The 21,462-nt window shown below is 42.5% G+C and overlaps 1 protein-coding gene across 1 annotated transcript in view; it reads right to left on the bottom strand.

The window, feature by feature from the left end:
- The window catches only part of LOC146204010 (pyruvate dehydrogenase phosphatase regulatory subunit, mitochondrial), a 104,215-nt gene that overhangs the window by 68,774 nt on the left and 13,979 nt on the right, over positions 1-21,462 (bottom strand). Inside the window, exons 3-5 of the mRNA XM_084589059.1 lie at positions 19,619-19,749; positions 11,358-11,439; positions 10,245-10,326 (exon numbers count right to left, since the gene is read on the bottom strand). Coding sequence (XP_084445185.1) covers positions 10,245-10,326; positions 11,358-11,439; positions 19,619-19,749 — 295 coding nt within the window. The remainder of the gene's footprint in view (positions 1-10,244; positions 10,327-11,357; positions 11,440-19,618; positions 19,750-21,462) is intronic.

Raw genomic sequence — 21,462 nt, 5'->3', positions numbered from 1 at the left:
CAAAAGGGTGCCTTTTTGGGCTTGTTGGTGCGTGAACATAGCGAGACTGTAGCGCAAAGCAGACAGGACACACGAGAAGAACGAACAACACGAGCGCTAACTTCCAACAATCTTTATTTCAGACATGCAGCACATTTATACGCCAAAGATAGGAAATCACTTGTGCTGACAGTATCACCGCCGGAGAAAAGAGAGTTCTTTATCGCATAAACTAATAGACGGAGTGCTAACACAAGTCTCTCCGCAAGCATTTATCTTCTCAGCTTCAATTATCATTCGCGTGGTCATGTCAAAATTTCTTGCTAGCACAACTGTTTCTTCCAAGTACGGTTTGCAAGTTTTCGATTCACAAGAAAGAATATGATCAACAAGAGTACTACCCTTCCCATTCTTGACGTTACGTGCGTGTTCCATTAATCGCTGATTTAGGCACCGTCCTGTCTGTCCGGTGTAGTGGCCACCGCATGATAAAGGTATCTTGTACACAACACCTTCAATGCAACTGACGTAAGGCTTCAGATGACGAGTCGTGCAAGCTCGTGCTCCGTTACTGTTTGATTTGCCAATCTTGCACAAGGAAGCGAGTTTTTTTGGAGCTGAAAATACGACAGTTGTGTTTGCCCTACGTCCAATTCTCTTTAGATTATGTGAAATTCTGTGCATATACGGCATCACAACAAAGCGTTTTCTTCCATCGGACAGTGGAGGCTGTTGACACTGATTACTATTGAATTTTCTCAGAAGTTTCTCGGCGACAGATACCTGGACATCGGCAGGGTACCCAGCATTAGTCAGCCTTGTGGATTGTTCTTTAAAACTTTCAGTTATCTTGTGGGTACACGATTTTTTCAGAGTTCTGGAAACACATGCTGACGATGGCTCTTTTTACGAGTTTTGAATGTGCGGAATGATACGGCAGTACAGGTTTATTACTGCGAGGCTGGTAGGCCCAGCAAATGCGATTAGGGTGGAAGGTGAAGATGAGGTCTAAAAACCTGATAATGTCATTTACTGGCAATTCAGTGGTTAAAACCAGTGGGTCAAAACATTCCTTCATGACGGTCAAAATGTTAATGGCCTTTGACTCTAATGAGCCAGAGTCACTGTTAACAAGAATTAAGAAATCGTCAACAAATCTAAAGATTTGCAACACGTCCATACCATCAAGGCGACTGATAACAGTCTTGTCAAGTTTAGATAAAAACATGTAGCTTAAGACCGGCGCCGGGCATGAACCGATGCATATACCGTCCTTCTGAAGGTATGGTTTACCTTTTCAGTTAATGAACGTTGATTTCAAGTAAAATGCTAAAAGTTCAAGGAAGCTGCCCACTGATACACCCGCTGTGTTTTGAAAAGCAACACACCCGAAATCTTCAATGCACTCCTCAACACAGCAGAGTACCTTGTCATTTGGCAACGAGTAATACAAATCCTTTATGTCAACAGAAAATGCATTAATGTTTCCATCAGGCACATCTCGGACAAACTCTATGATTTTGTCAGAATTCTTAACACTGAAAGGGTCGTCATTTCTTAACAGGTTTAACTTTTCTTGCAAATATAGGGAAACAGTTTTCTGCCAAGTCCCAGTTTCAGATATGATAACCCTGAACGGCTGTTCAGGTTTATGGGTTTTAACGCTGAAGAAAACGTCTAAGAAATCTTTCTTTGACTCTGCTATTGCCTTGGCAAGCTTACTGAGGTTGAACTGGTTGCACATCTTCTTAGCTTTGGCTTTTACTTTTAGTATAGCCACATCCTCACGCAAGTCAAAAACGGATGACACAGCCTCATTGGACTTAGAAGAGTATAGGTCAAAAGAGGAAACGGCAAAACCACCTTCTTTGTCCGATGGAAGCACGGAAAGTCCATGCTCACGTATGTAGTTCTCGACGTGCTTGAGAGGTAGCTTAGAAGCACCCGGCTTAGAGTGCAGCAGCACGTCGACTCCTTCAGATATACACCGGTGTTGTTCTAGTTGCGTAGCATGTTGTGACACTTGACGAACCATGGAAAGCAGCTGCGGTGCTGACTACATGCGGTGGCCACTGTACTGCCGTATCATTCCGCCTGTACTGCCGTATCATTCCGCACATTCAAAACTCGTAAAAAGAGCCATCGTCAGCATGTGTTTCCAGAACTCTCTGAAAAAATCGTGTACCCACAAGATAACTGAAAGTTTTAAAGAACAATCCACAAGGCTGACTAATGCTGGGTACCCTGCCGATGTCCAGGTATCTGTCGCCGAGAAACTTCTGAGAAAATTCAATAGTAATCAGTGTCAACAGCCTCCACTGTCCGATGGAAGAAAACGCTTTGTTGTGATGCCGTATATGCACAGAATTTCACATAATCTAAAGAGAATTGGACGTAGGGCAAACACAACTGTCGTATTTTCAGCTCCAAAAAAACTCGCTTCCTTGTGCAAGATTGGCAAATCAAACAGTAACGGAGCACGAGCTTGCACGACTCGTCATCTGAAGCCTTACGTCAGTTGCATTGAAGGTGTTGTGTACAAGATACCTTTATCATGCGGTGGCCACTACACCGGACAGACAGGACGGTGCCTAAATCAGCGATTAATGGAACACGCACGTAACGTCAAGAATGGGAAGGGTAGTACTCTTGTTGATCATATTCTTTCTTGTGAATCGAAAACTTGCAAACCGTACTTGGAACAAACAGTTGTGCTAGCAAGAAATTTTGACATGACCACGCGAATGATAATTGAAGCTGAGAAGATAAATGCTTGCGGAGAGACTTGTGTTAGCACTCCGTCTATTAGTTTATGCGATAAAGAACTCTCTTTTCTCCGGCGGTGATACTGTTAGCACAAGTGATTTCCTATCTTTGGCGTATAAATGTGCTGCATGTCTGAAACAAAGATTGTTGGAAGTTAGCGCTCGTGTTGTTCGTTCTTCACGTGTGCCCTGTCTGCTTTGCGCTACAGTCTCGCTATGTTCACGCACCAACAAGCCCAAAAAGCCACCCTTTTGAACTATATTTCTAGTACAACGGGCCCTTTCCTCAGTGTATGCCATAATCCTCGTGCTACAGTTGCAGCCATAGCGCATGCCGTTAGTCGTGCGCGCTCGATGTCATTCTGCATTCGCAACAAGCTGTTACCAGAGGATGAGAAGCGGTTGTTTGGAGGATTCATTCCTTCAGCTGGACATGGCACTAGGGCGTGCAAGCTTGCAAAATCTGAGTGGTACAGGCAGGCTCGGATCTACAGGCAGTACCTCGAGGCTCAGATACTCTCAAACGGTGAAGGGCACACCGCTTGGCAAACTCTCCGAGATTACCAGCGACTGACAGCCCAAGCTACTGAATTCATCCGGACTCAGCATCTGTTAAAGCTTCAGACTGAACTTTCCAGGCAACCGAAAGCAACTCGGAGCGCTGTGCACACGTTGGAGGCCTTAGATCTACCAGTCGACGTGACCAAAGTTCTCTCATTGGGGCCTAAATTTGCTGTGGAACCGAAGCCGTCAGCACCGCAGCTGCTTTCCATGGTTCGTCAAGTGTCACAACATGCTACGCAACTAGAACAACACCGGTGTATATCTGAAGGAGTCGACGTGCTGCTGCACTCTAAGCCGGGTGCTTCTAAGCTACCTCTCAAGCGCGTCGAGAACTACATACGTGAGCATGGACTTTCCGTGCTTCCATCGGACAAAGAAGGTGGTTTTGCCGTTTCCTCTTTTGACCTATACTCTTCTAAGGCCAATGAGGCTGTGTCATCCGTTTTTGACTTGCGTGAGGATGTGGCTATACTAAAAGTAAAAGCCAAAGCTAAGAAGATGTGCAACCAGTTCAACCTCAGTAAGCTTGCCAAGGCAATAGCAGAGTCAAAGAAAGATTTCTTAGACATTTTCTTCAGCGTTAAAACCCATAAACCTGAACAGCCGTTCAGGGTTATCATATCTGAATCTGGGACTTGGCAGAAAACTGCTTCCCTATATGTATTTGCAAGAAAAGTTAAACCTGTTAAGAAATGATGACCCTTTCAGTGTTAAGAATTCTGACGAAATCATAGAGTTTGTCCGAGACGTGCCTGGTGGAAACATTAATGCATTTTCTGTTGACATAAAGGATTTGTATTACTCGTTGCCAAATGACAAGGTACTCTGCTGTGTTGAGGAGTGCATTGAAGATTTCAGGTGTGTTGCTTTTGAAAACACAGCGGGTGTATCAGTGGGTAGCTTCCTTGAACTTTTAGCATTTTACTTGAAATCAACGTTCATTAACTGGAAAGGTAAACCATACCTTCAGAAGGACGGTATATGCATCGGTTCATGCCTGGCGCCGGTTTTAAGCAACATGTTTTTATCTAAACTTGACAAGACTGTTATCAGTCGCCTTGATGGTATGGACGTGTTGCAAATCTTTAGATTTGTTGACGATTTCTTAATTCTTGTTAACAGTGACTCTGGCTCATTAGAGTCAAAGGCCATTAACATTTTGACCGTCATGAAGGAATTTTTTGACCCACTGGTTTTAACCACTGAATTGCCAGTAAATGACACTATCAGGTTTTTAGACCTCATCTTCACCTTCCACCCTAATCGCATTTGCTGGGCCTACCAGCCTCGCAGTAATAAACCTGTACTGCCGTATCATTCCGCACATTCAAAACTCGTAAAAAGAGCCATCGTCAGCATGTGTTTCCAGAACTCTCTGAAAAAATCGTGTACCCACAAGATAATTGAAAGTTTTAAAGAGCAATCCACAAGGTTGACTAATGCTGGGTACCCTGCCGATGTCCAGGTATCTGTCGCCGAGAAACTTCTGAGAAAATTCAATAGTAATCAGTGTCAACAGCCTCCACTGTCCGATGGAAGAAAACGCTTTTGTTGTGATGCCGTATATGCACAGAATTTCACATAATCTAAAGAGAATTGGACGTAGGGCAAACACAACTGTCGTATTTTCAGCTCCAAAAAAACTCGCTTCCTTGTGCAAGATTGGCAAATCAAACAGTAACGGAGCACGAGCTTGCACGACTCGTCATCTGAAGCCTTACGTCAGTTGCATTGAAGGTGTTGTGTACAAGATACCTTTATCATGCGGTGGCCACTACACCGGACAGACAGGACGGTGCCTAAATCAGCGATTAATGGAACACGCACGTAACGTCAAGAATGGGAAGGGTAGTACTCTTGTTGATCATATTCTTTCTTGTGAATCGAAAACTTGCAAACCGTACTTGGAACAAACAGTTGTGCTAGCAAGAAATTTTGACATGACCACGCGAATGATAATTGAAGCTGAGAAGATAAATGCTTGCGGAGAGACTTGTGTTAGCACTCCGTCTATTAGTTTATGTGATAAAGAACTCTCTTTTCTCCGGCGGTGATACTGTCAGCACAAGTGATTTCCTATCTTTGGTGTATAAATGTGCTGCATGTCTGAAATAAAGATTGTTGGAAGTTAGCGCTCGTGTTGTTCGTTCTTCTCGTGTGTCCTGTCTGCTTTGCGCTACAGTCTCGCTATGTACACCTTTTTCCAATTCATTCTTTTTTTCAATTAACTCGACTTATTGATTAATCAATTACACAATCAAATTTCTTAATTTGCATCATCGAGCATTGGCTTTTCATTCTGAGCATTTTGACACCTTTGAGCCTCCCTTTCCAAATTTTTTTTTTCATTTTTTAAATTTCTTTAATTCCTGAATTAGTTACAAACATTTAGTTAACTCGCCATCGCCTATCAAGCACCAATCACTCATCAATGAGTAGAACCACAAATTACCATGATACAATTTTTTTTACGCAGCCCCTATTAGTAAAACCTCGTTACAAGAGACACTCAAGAGACCCCAAAAACATGTCTCTTGTAAGCAAGGTCTCTTGTAACCAAGAATTCTAAAATCACTGTGTTGATCAGTTTACTGCACATCAGCATATTGCTACGAAGATGACGAAGCGGGCAGTGGCGCGGGGAGGAGCGCTCGCACCAGGCCCGCTGGCCATTAAAGCATATTTCATCGTCATGTCATCACGTTGTTCTGTTTCTGTTGTGTCGCCGTGTTCCATTGCTTGTCATGCCACCACGTAACATTTGGTTGGAGGTGCGGTTCATCCCCATCCTCGCCTTGCGCCGTCGAAGCCAACCATACGCCGGGTCCATCGACCGAGAGCCCCGTGGAGATCGCCGCCCAGCTTTGCCCCAGCCCTCTGTGCTCAGACCCTACTAGCCGCTCTCCCCAGCCCCGTCCCCAGCCCTGACCACAACACATGGCTACCAGGAAGAGCCCAAAGCCGACCCGACCGACCCCACGACGAAGCGACCTCACGACCACTCGAGCAAAAACAGCACCCCCGCCCAAGCCATTCGGCGTGTCCATGAGCCTTGGCCTTCGGCAAACGGTGAAGATTGGACCTGATGCTCCGGGGCAAGCATTCATCCCATATTCGCATTCATTGTGGTGTCAAGCATTTCATGTCCTAATCCTGTGTCTGTGTTCATCGTCACTTCATGCAATGGATTTCTAGCAATCGATCGGGACGATCGCGCGGTGGCCCCGGGTAGTGCTACGAAGATGACGAAGCGGGCAGTGGCGCGGGGAGGAGAGCTCGCGCCAGGCCCGCTGGCCTTTAAAGCATATTTCATCGTCATGTCATCACGTTGTTCTGTTTCTGTTGTGTCGCCGTGTTCCATTGCTTGTCATGCCACCATGTAACAATATAAATGCATTCACACGAATTAGCAGGAAATTGTTCACGAAAGCTTAAAGTTATTCATTACATGGTATGTATTTTTGTCAGTGCAGAATGTATTCCTTTCCAAATTCTGGAGGTAAAGCATTTCACTTTGCAAGCCTTCCTGTTGCTCTAATACCTTTGAAGCCCTCTTACATGCTCGTCACCCTCAGATGATTCACAAAGAGAAAGACATCAGGATTCTGAGCTCAAATTTTAACAGCGAGGCGTTAAAAATGCTAGATGTCATTCATGCATTTTGATTGGCTTCGTAGGTGACAGTAATGCGATGCCAGTGACTGAAATAGCGGGGTCATTTTGACTTTCCAATCACGGGGAAGCACTCCTCAGTTCCGGACGTATACAAAACGGACACTGATATGGAACAGAATTTAGTTAAGGAAATGTATGAGTTGGTACATTCCAGATGCATTGCATGAGCACACCTGGATTGCGTCTCTTCTAAATAGTGAAGAATTTACTCCAGGGACCTGAAAAAGTAGTCTTTAGTAACCGAGTGTCTCTTGTAACCATGCCTCTTGTATGCAATGTTGTTAACAAAGCAACTATGGCTATATTGCGCCAAACACAAGGTTAGATGATTTGTCATGTGAAGTGCTTCAGAGTTATGGTTCTATATTCGATTTAAAACATTGGCTTCCTTAAGAAATTTACAAACTAGAGAGAAATCAACAAATGTTTGTTCCCCTAAAAGCAATGCAGGATGAAATGGAATGTGTTTATTATAAAATACAGTAAAATATTTTTCCCTAAGATTCTCAAGTTGCATGCATGAGATTAAAATGTGATTGACTGTGAGCTCGTCTCCGCACAATTCACACACTGGTTTGTCTTAATTTGTGAAGAAAAAATTATGAGTGATGTGTATGTGTCCTATGCATAGACAGCATAAAATAATCTCAATAAAATGTTCCTGATGTCGGCACAATTTCCATTCCCCTAAAAACGGCTTTACAGAATGTAGCTTGTTCTTTTCTTCATTTTTCCAATCAGCTTGCCATCTAGCTCTTAGTTTCCTGTGCACTAAATTTATACAATCACTGTGTGGTATGTTCTCACGTTTTATTTCTGTGGATCTTGCTTGTGCAGCACATGCGTCTGCCCTCTCATTACCCTTAATCCCAACATGACTGGGGACCCAGCAGAATGTTATATTATGTTTCTGGAATGCTATCTGTACTATTGTGTGTATTATGTTGCCAATAAGTGGTTCAACTGCATTTTTAGAGTTTAATGCCGTGAGGACACTTAAAGAGTCAGTGTAAATGTAAATGATGCTATTTTTAATGTTTTCATTTCTTTCTTTTTTTTTTTTTACAGCAGTACAAATAGCATAGCACTCTGCAGTGAAAACTGATGTATAAGAAGGTAGCCTTGTTATTGCTTCTGTTTCATCTTGTACTACTGCACTTCCAACACAGTTACTTGTTTTTGAACCATCTGTGTAAAATGCAATGTAATTCATATATTTTTCCTTTAGTGCCAGGAATTCCTGCAATATGTGTTCATGTGGAGTGTGCATTTTTTGAAACTGTGTTAGTGTGAGGTCAACAACTGCAGGGAGAGTGTACCACGGAGGGAGTGGTTCGTGTCTTGGTGCAATACATTCAGTTTCATTTAATACGTCCAGCTCTCGGCATATTTCTTCGAAGCGCAAGAACAAAGGCTTAATTGCTTGAGGCTTGTTGTTGAAGAGTATTCGGGAAGGGCATTTCGTGACAATAGAGTAACAGAGATGTTTAGGCATAGAACAGATTTTGAGGACGTATGTACAAGTTAGTGCAGTTCTTCGATCTTTTAAAGCAGGTTCATTAGTTTCCACATAGAGGCTAGCTATTGGAGAAGTTCTATAAGCACCGGATGATAAACGTGAACCAAGATTGTGAACTGGATCTAGCCTTTTTAAGTAGGATGGCCTGGCTGAGCCGTATACTGTTGAGCCATAGTCTAACTTAGAGCGCATTAGAGAACGGTAAATATGTAAGAGACATGCCCTATCGGACCCCCAGCGTTTTCTTGAGGGTACTTTCATCCCATTGAGGGCTTGGGATGCTTTTTTCTTTAAGTTGTTTATGCGTGGAAGAAAGGTTAGTTTTTTGTCAGAGGTGACACCTAAAAACTTATGTTCTTGTTTAACGGGCAATGGATTCTGGTTCAGATGAAGTGTCGTCTGAGCGAGAATAAAACAGCTACTGTTTTTTGTGGAGAGAACTTAAATCCGTTGTTGTCTGGGTAATATCAGTTACATATGTGTCCACTCATACAGTGTTAGCTATGGCGTTCTTGAAAAGCTGGCAGCCTTTGATTGTTGTGGTCGGTGTGGGAAAGTGATTCCACTCTGCTGCTGCACAAGGTAAGAATAACTGAGAGAAAGCGTTAGCTCTGCAAGATGGGACACCGACTTTATAGGCATAATCCAACAATGATGACAAGCAATGTAGCTAAAGATAAATTCACTACGCAAATGTGAGTGATGTAAAATTTCACGGAAAAGACCGACGCGAAACATTTTTCGGCGTGAAGCTAAGGATGGTAGATTAAGACCACATACACTCGCATAACAAATACATCCCCAACGGTAATATATTTTAAATGTGCAAAAATATAACTGACAATAGTGTAAACCTTACCCACGTAATAAGTGCACCTCCCAATAGGCACCAATTTTTTGGCAGAAAAGACAGTGCCATTGTTGTGAGCATAAATATTGTGGACCTCTCCATGACCCTCGGAACAGGTGGTTTATGAACTCTGGGGAGAGTGTGCAAGAGCTTCCCCTGCCAACCCTTTGCAGTTCTACAAGCAGTTGTTGGCAGGTGCAACTCACATTCAAGTGTTGAATACTACACTCTTGTAAAGAGCGTAATATTGTGAAGGGAACCATAACAAGCACATGAATGGTGTATATTATGAAGTATTATCATACGTGCATGAACAAAGTGCCACAGTTGTAAGCTAGAGTTTTATCGTCGTAGGCACCATTACACCACACGTGTCACGAGAGTCATTCTTTAGGTGCCCATTAGCGAGTGCTTAAAAGAGCTCTGTAACGTCCTCACGCAGCCCGAGAGATTTTCTGCAAGCTTCAGGCTTACATGTCCAATAACAGACTCAATATTTTCCTCGCACCTACCACCCAATGGGCAAAAGAAAAAACTTGAGAGGGCAACACACTTCCTTAAACCTACATAAAAGCCTATATTTTTATGCTGGTCACAAAAACCGTCAGAGTAATAATTTCTTCAGATGAAGTAAACATCAAATTCTCAAAAAGCCATCTATCATCACTGCAAAAATCACTTTCACTCGATCCCTTACTGAGCACTGCCATCAAATACATGCAATTCGCACATATGCAACACGGTCAATTCTGCATGCTCTAGATTCAATTAAGAACAAACATCTGTGAATAAAGCAACCGCATCACTGCTCTACTTTGACACAATGAGTATATAACTCCACCATTAAAGACACTAATAAAAATACATGACAAATAAGAAGAAAGAGCCTCACTTCTAGCAATTCAGTTGTGATTTCGGGAGCCTTCAACTGTGCCTCTGTGGGGGACAGCAAATGGCACTCCAGGTTAAGTGACCTGGAACAGGAGGTGAACCGGAAACAGGAATGTGATGATGATCCTCATTACTATTTTTATGGTGCAAGGGCAGCTTTCGGCCAACAAAGAGCACCATGGCACAAGATACCACATTTACACCATTGTAAGTTTACAACTGTATGCTACGGGAAGGGCTATAGAGTAAACATAAAATTGTAACCACGCCATAAGCGTCCCTAATATATCTTGTACGTCGCACCTCTGTCCTTCGAGCAGTTGCTACGTGCCTGCTCTTCCGGAAAATCTTTTTCAATGTTTTCTATTTGAGAAAAAATAAAACCAATTCACTTCAAATTGTTGTACATGAAAGTGTAACGTCTTTTAATTACGACACAAAAATTCCACAGCCATGCATAAAATATTTTATTTTTACAATTATTTTTGTAAGACCAGATTTTGCTCGACCATTTGAACACGTGATGGCGGCCATGGCATAATTTTTTTTTTTTTTCCAAAAGATAACATTCGGAAAGTGATAAGACAATGTTGCTTTGTGGCCTGGACTAGACTTTTTTTAGGAAGGTGCAAAAATAACAGAGTGAAATCTAGAAAAATATCAAGACTGCAAAAATTTACAGGACTAGACACACAAAACTAGGCAAGTCCTGAATATCTGATACTTTCGAAAAGAAACTGACTGAAAAATTCCGGCACCACCACACTCTTAATGTTAGTTCTTTGGCTTGGAATCAGTAAATCCAACTTTTTTTTACTTCAACTTGGTGTGGCCTATGCAGCCTGCTTTTGATGCAATGCCTGGATGTATGACACAAATCGACAAAATCTGCTACTACCCATCAATTCAAGAGGTAAGGTAAATAAATGCACAATAAAAATATTGCTGCACATAGAAGAAAAAACTTGATGTACGTCCTAATTAGTGATCTTTATCTTATTTAAACTATGCATAGCAATGCGCACAATTCTGATAGGAAGCAGAAGTGATGGCTTTAAACAAGGCACTAATGAACCTATTACATCACAATAAGCAAAACCAAGTTTCAACTTACGCCGCCATTGCTGCCAGCCGCTTGAAGTAAAAGAGGCGGTCCTTTGTTCGAGCAAGGAGAAGGCTTCCACACTGGTTCCACCCTGAAGAAAATTATGCCTTTTAGAGAAATATACATACAAGCACTTACTCCGCACAATCGAGTAACCCTTTGGAGACACATTATTAATGTAAACTGAGCGCTTCTAGCTTGGATCTGTGTGCATAAGGAAAGCCAAAGAAGAATTCATTATTTGGTGACTGTTTCTCACTGCAGCATTAACGGTGGTGTCACCTGATGCTAAGTCTACTTTTCAAGCAAGTAGAGAAAAATTAGTGCCTCTATGACTAGCTTTACTGCTTACAACGTGCACAGATATCAAGACAACAGAGAGTATGCCAACTTAAATACTATCCACAAATATCCAAGTAGAGGAAACTCAGCGGGGAGCCTGTGGTCAGCCCTCGTAGCCCCCAACTGCGCAAGCTTCTTCTTCTTCTCCGCCAGCTGGTAAGCCAGGTGATAACAGTTCTTGTTCTATAAAAGCTCACACATAGGGTGGCTACTGCATGGTCACTGACAGAGACATAGCCAGGCAGGTTGCTCAGAAGGTAAAGGGACCTCCGCACACTTTTTATGATACCTACTCTTCCCAATCTTTCACTCTTTTGGGCCCTGAATATTTATTCCACATCATCCGGTTTAATAAGCATTATGATAAATAAAAGTATACTAATGAGCACAATCATTACCTTTGGCATCTTAGCAATGCATTACACCAACTACAAATTAATTAGTGGCACAATTTCCAACACCTTAGTTACTTGTGCTGCCAGACAGACATGAGCTTTATTATCTGGCAGCTTCGGTTTATTTGTGGTGAAACGAGGTTCACTGGCACCACACAATACGCACTACACAGCATTCAGTGACAGCATGTGTTCTAAAACCAGCTAGCAGCACACGCTCAGTGATAGCACTGCCACATCAAAAAAAAAAAAAAAATCATTACAATTTACAATGGCTCCTGGGAAGGAGTCATGTTGGTGACCCAAGGTTATGATAAGGCCTGAGGCGGCTTACATGGACAGTTTCAGGGCCACAACAGCAGAGATGGAGGTGGGTGTTAAAGGTTTAACGATGTAGCTGACTGAAGAAGTTTCAGCAGCAAAATGGTAAACCCTGTGGTTATCGGTGAGGAATTTTAAAGAAAAGTATGAAAGAAGTTAGCGCAAATACTTGGACAAAGACATAGAAGAGACAGATATTGACAAGTTCTTGTCATATGAGTCTTTTCTATGTGTTTGTCCAAGTATTTGCTTTAATTTCTATACTATGCAGAACCAACTAGCTCAACAAAATAGTTTTGATTTTGAAAGAAGAGGCAAGGAGTGACTGAAGGGATCCAGAAACAAACAAGTGAGCCAGCGGGTAGAGTCACATGGGGCTGATTAGAATCTTGGCACTCTTTCTGTCAATTTTGAACACAAGATTTGAGTGCACGGGCAGCTTTGTGATGTTTTTTGGCATACTTGGTTAACTGTGCAGACGGGCGCACAGTCTGAGGCATATGAATGGTAGGAGAGAACTGTATTAAGGTGGGTGAGATGAGGCTTCATTTGGCCAAAAAATTCGATTTTGAGATTTTTCAATTATTTGATAATTTCTTAATCTTTCAGAAAATATACCACACTTGAGTATATTCACGTTTCAAAAATATTTTTTGTCCTTTTTCTTCGACACGCTGACAGGAAAAGTGGGTGTACCTGTACGAGGTCTCTTCGTTTCCGATACTTGAAGAAAGTCAATGCTCTGAAGTTTTTGATCAGAAATTCTGGTTTTGGTTTGGAATATACTCTTGTGAGTAGTAAGTTTTTAAGCCACCAGGGCTCCTCCTGTCGCTCTTCTGTTTTGAAGCAAACGTTTGTTTATGGCTGCACGCTAAGCTTTGACGCTGTCCACCTGGGCTGTAGATGTACTCACAATGGGAAGAAGTCAGTGACTAATGGCAAGACGAAAATTTCATAGCAACCTGTACACAGCAGATTTTTAAATCCCTTTGAAAAAGGTGAAGATGAAACCACGTACTTCTTCACCTAAAATATGCCTGAATACCTTGCTCAACAAGACAGAAGCATGCATGGTTGTTGGATTTTGAGCCTAGGTATACTGTTCCACTTCTTCAAAACACAGTTCGCTTGTTCCCACTGTGGAAACTGTGGTTCAATAAGTTAGAGTGAGATAGCCCATACAAGGATTGGTTTGTGCTCTAAGATAAGTTTCAAGTGCACTGCGTGTTGCACAGAGAAAAAAATGCAAACCAGCAATCCCCTAAAAGAGTGGCCCCACATTTACAACATAAATATGTGATGCACTCTGTGCAATTGGCCAAGGACACGATGCCGGTGAGCTTGTGACAGCAATTTTGGATTTGCCACCTTCTGTGTTGAATTTCGAGACATACATAGACACAATCCAGTCTGCAACAAGCATGGTTGTCCAAGAAAGCACGAATGATGCTGTGATGAAGTGAGAAGTTTGTGTAGAGAATTTTGTGAGAACAGCTCAGTAGCGGTTGATAGAACATAGATGAAGAGAGGCTACTCATCAAAATATGGCATAGTGACTGTGATGTCTGCAGACAACGACAAGGTACTTGACAGATCAATTCTTAGCAAGCATTGTTAAACCTGTGCAAAGGGCGAAACCAAACAGCACTGCTGCCCAGCTAATTACAAACAGCCTGCTGATGCTGTGGAAATAGTCCTCTGTTCCATTCAAGAACATGGTCTGAAGTACACCAACCACACTGGTGTTGGGGATCCTAGAGCTTACAAAGCTGTCTGCAAGTCAAAGCCCTATGACGAGCTCTGAAAAGTGGGAGTGTACGGGTCACATTCACAAGTGCCTTGGCACTAGAATGCGGGCACTAAAAAAGAGAACAAAAAGCACAAAGTTATCTGATGGCTTATCCCTAGGAGGAAAAGGTAGGCTTACTGACCAAGAAACTGATACTTTAAAGTTCTATTATGGAAAAGCCATCCATAAAAACAAAGAGATAGCTGTTTGGGCAACTTATTTTCACAAGTTATTAACAGGTGAAAGCCCTTAGCACAGACTCTGCCCTAAGGGGAAAGCCAGCTAGTGTGGGTACAACCAGAGCCTTGTAGCAGGCGATCATTATATGCGTAAAAATTACCTGCCAAAAGCTGTGATGAAGGACGCTGTCAAACCCATTTACCACGACCTTGAAGATCCCACACTGCTTTCAAGATGCCTTCATGGGAGGACACAGAATGTCAATGAGACACTAAACCAAATAATTTGGGTGATGTGTCCTAAAACCATATTTGTCAGTCTCAAAACAGTTTGGACAGCTATTGATGATGCAACTGCATGCTTTAATGATGGAAATTTAGCATCAGTAAGGGTGCCGAAACATTTGATAGCCACCCCTGGACCTCTGTGTGTGTCAAGGCTAACATCAATAGACAGACAGATGGTGGGTCCCAAAACGTGATTTCAAGCTGAGATCTGAAGTGAAGCAGGAAAGAAAAGACCGAAGAAAAAAAGAGAAAGGGTATAGCAATGCTGCCACTTCAAAAGACTATAACCCAGGGAATTTTCGAATAATAAAAATATTTTCAATGACTTTAGTGGTGTTTTTCTCAAAACATTTTTGGAAGTTTGTGTACCTTTTTCTAGAGGACCATGAGTCATAAAAAATTCTCAGAGGTGTTAATTAGTGATGTGATTAGAATCATGAGTCTAGGTGCATTTCTATTTTTTTGCACGGAGAGATAATACGAGAGAAATGAAAGCTATATCAGAGTGTTTTTTCTCATTAAGCGACAAGAAATGTATAGTATGTGGCTATTTAACTATCACACAACACCTTCAGGGCCATGTCATTACCAACAACTGATTTAGTAAAGACTTTTGCTGGTCCCAGTGACTTTACTATAAAGGGGTTCTACTGTAATTACTTTGCTGAAAATTGCAAAAAAGTAATTAAATTACATTACTCATCACTGCTCTAAAAAGTAATGAAATTACATTACAATTACTTTGGAAGAGTAATTCAATTACTTTTAAATTACTTTCTAGTTTTTATCCATGCAAAAAATAAGTAAAGCTAGTAAATGCAACAACTTGTTCTTCAGACACGAAGCACACACATTCTTTCGTCTTCCCGCCAAATTCCTCCCCTGTTTCCTACAACACTTGACGTTACAAAAATAAGACAACCGCAAAAAAAAAAAATGTAGAAGCATGGTCGAATGGTCGTGAAATGAGCGGCAAACCCAGCTTCTTGCTGGCCCGGAGCTGTCTCCACCTATTGAAGGGCCCGAAGAAGCTAGGTTATTTACTGCTTCTGTAGTCTCAAGAATCGATCGTCCTCGGCACCTTGCGCTCAGTAATGCTCGTGCCACAGCGGCTCACAACATGGACCCTTCTGCCTGCCTACCCCGCCTCAACCCTCCCTCGTCCCGTGGTGACGAGTGTAACCAGGCACCACTGTGCCCTAGCCGACACAACACGCCGTGGTTCCAACTAGTTTTCAACTGCAGCCTTCTTGCACCATCTGTCCCTTCAGCATTCCCTTGACGCCCTGTTTCCTGCAGCTTGGAGAAAGGTTGCCATGGGATAGCCACACTGTGAACCTGCTACACAGGAGATCTCAGACACACTGTTCTGCTCAATTCTGTCTCCTTTTGTTGGTCCGTTAGGCTGGCTTCGGCTTGCCGCACGCCGTTCCTGCTTTCGCAGAATTTACTTTGTTGTCTGTTGAAGGAGTAGTGGTGCATTTAAGTAAAAGTAATTTCGAAAGGAATAAATTACTCTTGCTGTGAAATTACAGCCAAAGAGTAATTCATTACATTACAAATTACAGAAAAAAGTATTTAAATTAAAGTAATTTCATTACTGTAATTCAATTACTGCCATGTCTGAAAAAGGTGCACCAAAAAAAATTGAAAACAAAAATAAAAACACTTCTTAAAATTTAAAGCTAATTTTTAACCCTAATGCAAGCTGCATCTACCTTTAAAATTCCTTGCAAATTTTATAGCCTTAGCTTTTACTACTACTGCTGTACAGCCAAATTTTGGAACTCCTTTTCAGTTTCACCCAACCTCAAGTGGCATTGTAAGTGCATGTGACTAAAAGAAGTACTAGGCCCCAGTCAGAATGGTTAGGTTTGATGCTTGTGGTCACCGACAATAGAACACAAAGTATCACTGAGCATGTGCTCAGCAATAGTATTACCCCTGCTGTGTGGACAAATTATAGTCGTTACAGGGAAATCAGGCACTAGAGTAAACTGCCTGCATCAGGTCAGCACAGATACTTGCACATGATGCTTCTTCAGAATGTGCACTTGCATCACAAACACAGATTCAGTGGGAGAGCAAGCAAAAACTGTCCACTTGCACACCCGCATTTTCTTCCTGTAACTGGCTTCTAGAACCCTCCATTCTTTGTCATCACAACTTTGTCTGAAGTAAGGCACGTATCAAAATGTCTTTTGCTCAGCAGTTGAGGTTATAACTCCCCTGTGCACTTCTCAGTGAACGAAAAATAAAAAGAAAAAGAGAGTTTGCACTGCTCTTCACGGCAATATAAAAATTGAAAAATATCAGTATGCCACATCTCCGTCTCCCCCTGCAACCACACCAACATTGGCCTCAAGATCGAGCAGAGTCGCCACCTTGCGGCTCAGCGGCGAAACCTACTCAGAGTGGATGTGTTTTCGCGTCGCGTGCCAGCCCGCAGTGATTCACGCGCGCGCATGCGGCGTGTACAGGAGTGTTTTTGTTTGTTTCGCAGTTCCTGTGAGCTTTTGCTTACCTATATGCCTCTTGCAAAATAAATAGGAACAGTCTATAACCCCACGCTTCATTAAAAAAAATATACTTGTCCGTATCGAGCATGTCATGCTTGGATAAGGACATCATCCATCGCGGTCTTCGGCGCTTGAGATCCTTTGACATGCAATGTCTCAAACGAAGTGGTACTGTCGTTACCGCCGTGTCAAAGCAAAACAGGTCGTTGCCGTCAATAAAAGTTAATGCAAACACTCAGAAATCGCATATTCCCGTTTCTGTTTGGAATACCGCAGCTACTAAAACATATGCCACCGCAGACTGCTTCATATCGCAGAATGCAGTTTGAACAGACCACTCTATGCCTACTATGCCGTCTGTATGCACGATACAGTTGTGTGAGTACTATTTTTTTTCTTTTTTTGCTTTTAAACCTCTGTCGCGGTGTCTCAATGGTAAGGGCACTCGACTGCTGATTTTGAGAACGGGGGATTCAATCACAACCGGTTCGAAAGGCGTTCCTCTGCTGTGGGATTTGACTGCACAATAAACAATCTCACGTGGTAAACGTGGTGTTAATAATGAAAAAAAAAAAGAAACGACACCAAAACCAGCCTCTGCAATCATCCGTCGTAGCCGATGCCGCTTTCATGCGTTAAACCCGTGTCAATATGCATTTCTTTTCTTTTCTTCTTCTTTTTTTTTTTTTAATTGTTGAAGGCTTCTGTGGATCCGTAAAAGTTTTAGTGAGCACATTTTGCTTTAGAGAAATGCTCGAATGTTTGGGAAGCATATTCCCTGCACTTAATTGTTACCCTAAATATTACATAATACACCTAGATCAATGTACTTTACTGGTAGCCTATTATCATCATTAAAATCCCTTTTTGTCCAAATGCTGTCTTCTGACAAAACTCGTCATTTCTGACAAGGGAAGTAAAACAGCTTCATGCGGGCTTAAATATCAGTGTTTAGTTTGGGAATAAATACATTTTTATAGTCGCATGATAAGATGACCTCCATTTCTTTCGGAATAGTTTTATATCCAGCATCTGTTTTGGAAGCAACCCTAATATTTTACTTCGCATAAGATTTAGTCACTGCTAAATAATTAGTGATAAAGAAATTTTCAGCCTGTAAAATTGCTTCCCAGAACATGCCAGTGCCCATGCGCAGTTTATAATGATGTCTTCGCAGCGAGTAATTCGTAGCTTGCACTTTAACGTTACTGAAAATTAATCGCTGATTATTGTAAATTCTGTCAAGTGTGTAAAAGTTCTCTCACACGGTGAAATTTATTGGCAGTGCAAAACAAAATAATTACACTACTAATTTACCGTTATATATTAACATCACACACATCAGAAATCTCTTATACTTTCCTCGGTTTCAGGAAATCATTTATAGTTAGTGGCGTATGCATTAATACCCTATCACATTCTATGACAGTGGCCGCAAAAAGCATCTCGGCAAATTCAATCCACTCAGCGCTTTACACGTGAACAATCAGCTTTCCTGTGCGGCGAGGTTTCCTGTATAGTGTTGGCATGATCTCATTTTTGGGGAATACTTGTGCGTGGTTGTCCGGGCCAGAGTTGATGTGCACTCAGACTAAAACAACTCGCCATGCAGTGCGCTGCCAATGCTACATTTAACCTGCTTAATCCTCGAGTCAAGTACGATATAATGAACCAGGCTTTCTCGATTCAATCTAAATTACTGCAGGTCAGAGCACAAACACTGTATCTGCGTGGGCTTGACACTAAATTCTCCGGTCTCACTCTCATGAGACACGCACAAACTGTTTAAAAGTCAATAAGAAAAACAAAGCTGTCATTAGGCAGGCCCAAGCATTAGGCTCGTGAGCACGGTACAGCGCAAGAAATGTGCAAAGTAAATCTAGAAGACTGGTGGTTGCGTGCTTTGTTTTCCTAAAATGCGCTCTTCTGCTGCATTGGCGAAATCCTTGGAATTTTTTCTGCAATATTGCAGAAACACTGCAGAAGGCACGTTTCATCGCCAACAAACCCGCCGTAAACTCGGAAGCAGACCTACGCAGCATGCGTATCTGCGAGCGCCGCCGGCTGCCGATCCACACTACCGGAGTGACGGTGGCGCCACCTCTAGGTCGATCTCGCGGCGATTAGGGGTAAACTCTGAAAGGAAAGCCTGTTTATGGTGACTGGTCACTTTAATGCTGGCACTAGAAAACAAAGGTTCTAGAATTACGGCTCATAGCCCATTTTTCCCTTCATCAGCCTAGAACCACTGAAGATGTTCGCAGCGACAAGATGCTAAGCACGCTCATAATAATAAACTGCATAATCACTCCATGCTTACAACAAAGTTTGAGATCATTAAGATACATTTCCAGAGCATGAAATGTCCCATTCCTATGTAATAACTCGTTAAAACACCATTCTAACTCACAACAAAAATCTTGTTTGCGGTGTTTACCTGTACTGAAGCCCTTGCTTTCAAAGTCTTTGTAGAGTTGGATACTGTACTTTGAAACTCTGCATTCTATTGTGGTAGCCTTCAACTGCCCAAGGAGTCCAGCACCATGCTTTGTTGAGCCACCTCCAATCCTAAAACAACCAAAAACAATAATAAAAACTATACTGTAATGGTGAAACTGTTCTCCCCAGAGAAAGTACCCTATACGCCATGCGCAGCGCCTATAGGAGCGCCACTGAAAGCCGCGTAGCGGCGGCCGTCGGAACCCGAGGCGGGCCCCATGCGGCAAGCGGGGCCGTGGTGCGCGCGTGCGATTAGCCGTTTGTGCGCGTCTCGCGGGCTCTTCCGCCGTGATAGCGTGCGCAAGGGGATCGCACTGTATAATGGTGTACACGTGTTCGATATCACGGCCGTCTGGGACTACATCGCCTCCATATGCATCAAGTGTCTGCTGAAGACGAGAGTCAACAAGGTTGCGTACGAAGTGGAGCTCATTTTTAGTTCCTCGCTTTCATTACATCGCCACGCCAAATCGTTCATTCCTTGACCTATGAAACAATGTTCTTTCTTTGCCTAATAATACACGTTTGCCTCGTTCACATGCAATATATCGCTACAGTAAACTAGGCAGCATCGTCAAAACTGCGAGCGGTTTCGTACCGGTGCGACCGCAGAAAAAGCCAGCGAGCCTGCAAACCAGCATTCTGAGCATCAGAAAAATAGCGCATATTGGGCTCCTGTACCAAGAGTTCAGATTTTTCATGGTCGTGCTTTATCATGGCCTGTCCAGCATGGATTTCCCGTCCGTCGTCGAAAGGGCAGAGCGGGTAGATACTTTCAAGGGGGAGTGAGATATCAGCAGAGGACTTATCTGAAAACCTGCATCACGCGTTAGTCAAAGGCATATTAGAGTTAAATTTTATATGCTATTATTTTAGTATCATCTTCATTTCATTCGTAATACCATCGCGCCAAACTGCAGAATTACAGTGCGCTTTATAACCAGTTCTAGAGCCCTTAGTCTGGATAGCAAGTGCAGCGACATGTTATGTTTTCGTAATCTTGCCAGATAACACACGAAAGGTGCAATGACAAGCAGAAAACACCGAAAACATAGTTATCACTCAGCCCTGCCACACGGAAAATTTAATGCCATTTCCATCAAATGACATTCGTTCATAATGATAATTGTTTGCTGCTACACGAGAAAATATGACATCTGATGAAAATGACATTAGGTACCGAATGAGTTTGCTCATCCGAATGCGATCAACGAGGAAATATGTTATCTCTACACACGAGACTCGGTGAGAAGATACACCCAAAATAAATTACAAAAGTGCCACCTGCATTAAATACTAATTCGCTCCTAAAATTTTGCAGCTAGTCATCGATGTGAAATATGCCGCATAGCATCGTAAAAAAGAACTGGCACCCATAGCTGCCAGCCAACCTGTAGCCACCGCACTCAGCGCGGGCGGAACAGGTCGCTCCTGCTGCCGTGGTCCGCCGAGTCGCCGACACGGCGCATTTCTTTCGCCACCTTCAGAAAAGCACGCTCTGTTAATCTTAAATAATACGCACTTAATTTGATGAAGGAATCTAAAACAAATTATCTTTACTGAGGATCGCTGTTATGTAACGAGATTTTGGAAAGCTAAATTTCTGCTCACATTAGCAGCTGCCGCAGGTGTAATGCAGCTCATCCGATTTCGTTCTCTAGCTCCGTTGCTAAGATGTCGCCGAAGTTACACATACCGTTTACTGTAAGAAAATGTGTGAGACAATTGAGCTGATTCTAAGGTAGTTTTATGATTATGAAGTTTACCATTCCCAAAGCGCTT

This window comes from Amblyomma maculatum, chromosome 1, assembly GCF_055883805.1.
Source record: "Amblyomma maculatum isolate TAMU_Amacu chromosome 1, ASM5588380v1, whole genome shotgun sequence".
NCBI classification, from domain to species: Eukaryota; Metazoa; Arthropoda; class Arachnida; order Ixodida; family Ixodidae; genus Amblyomma; species Amblyomma maculatum.
Note: the sequence above shows the minus strand (reverse complement) of the source record. Positions and strands in the feature narration are given on the sequence as shown.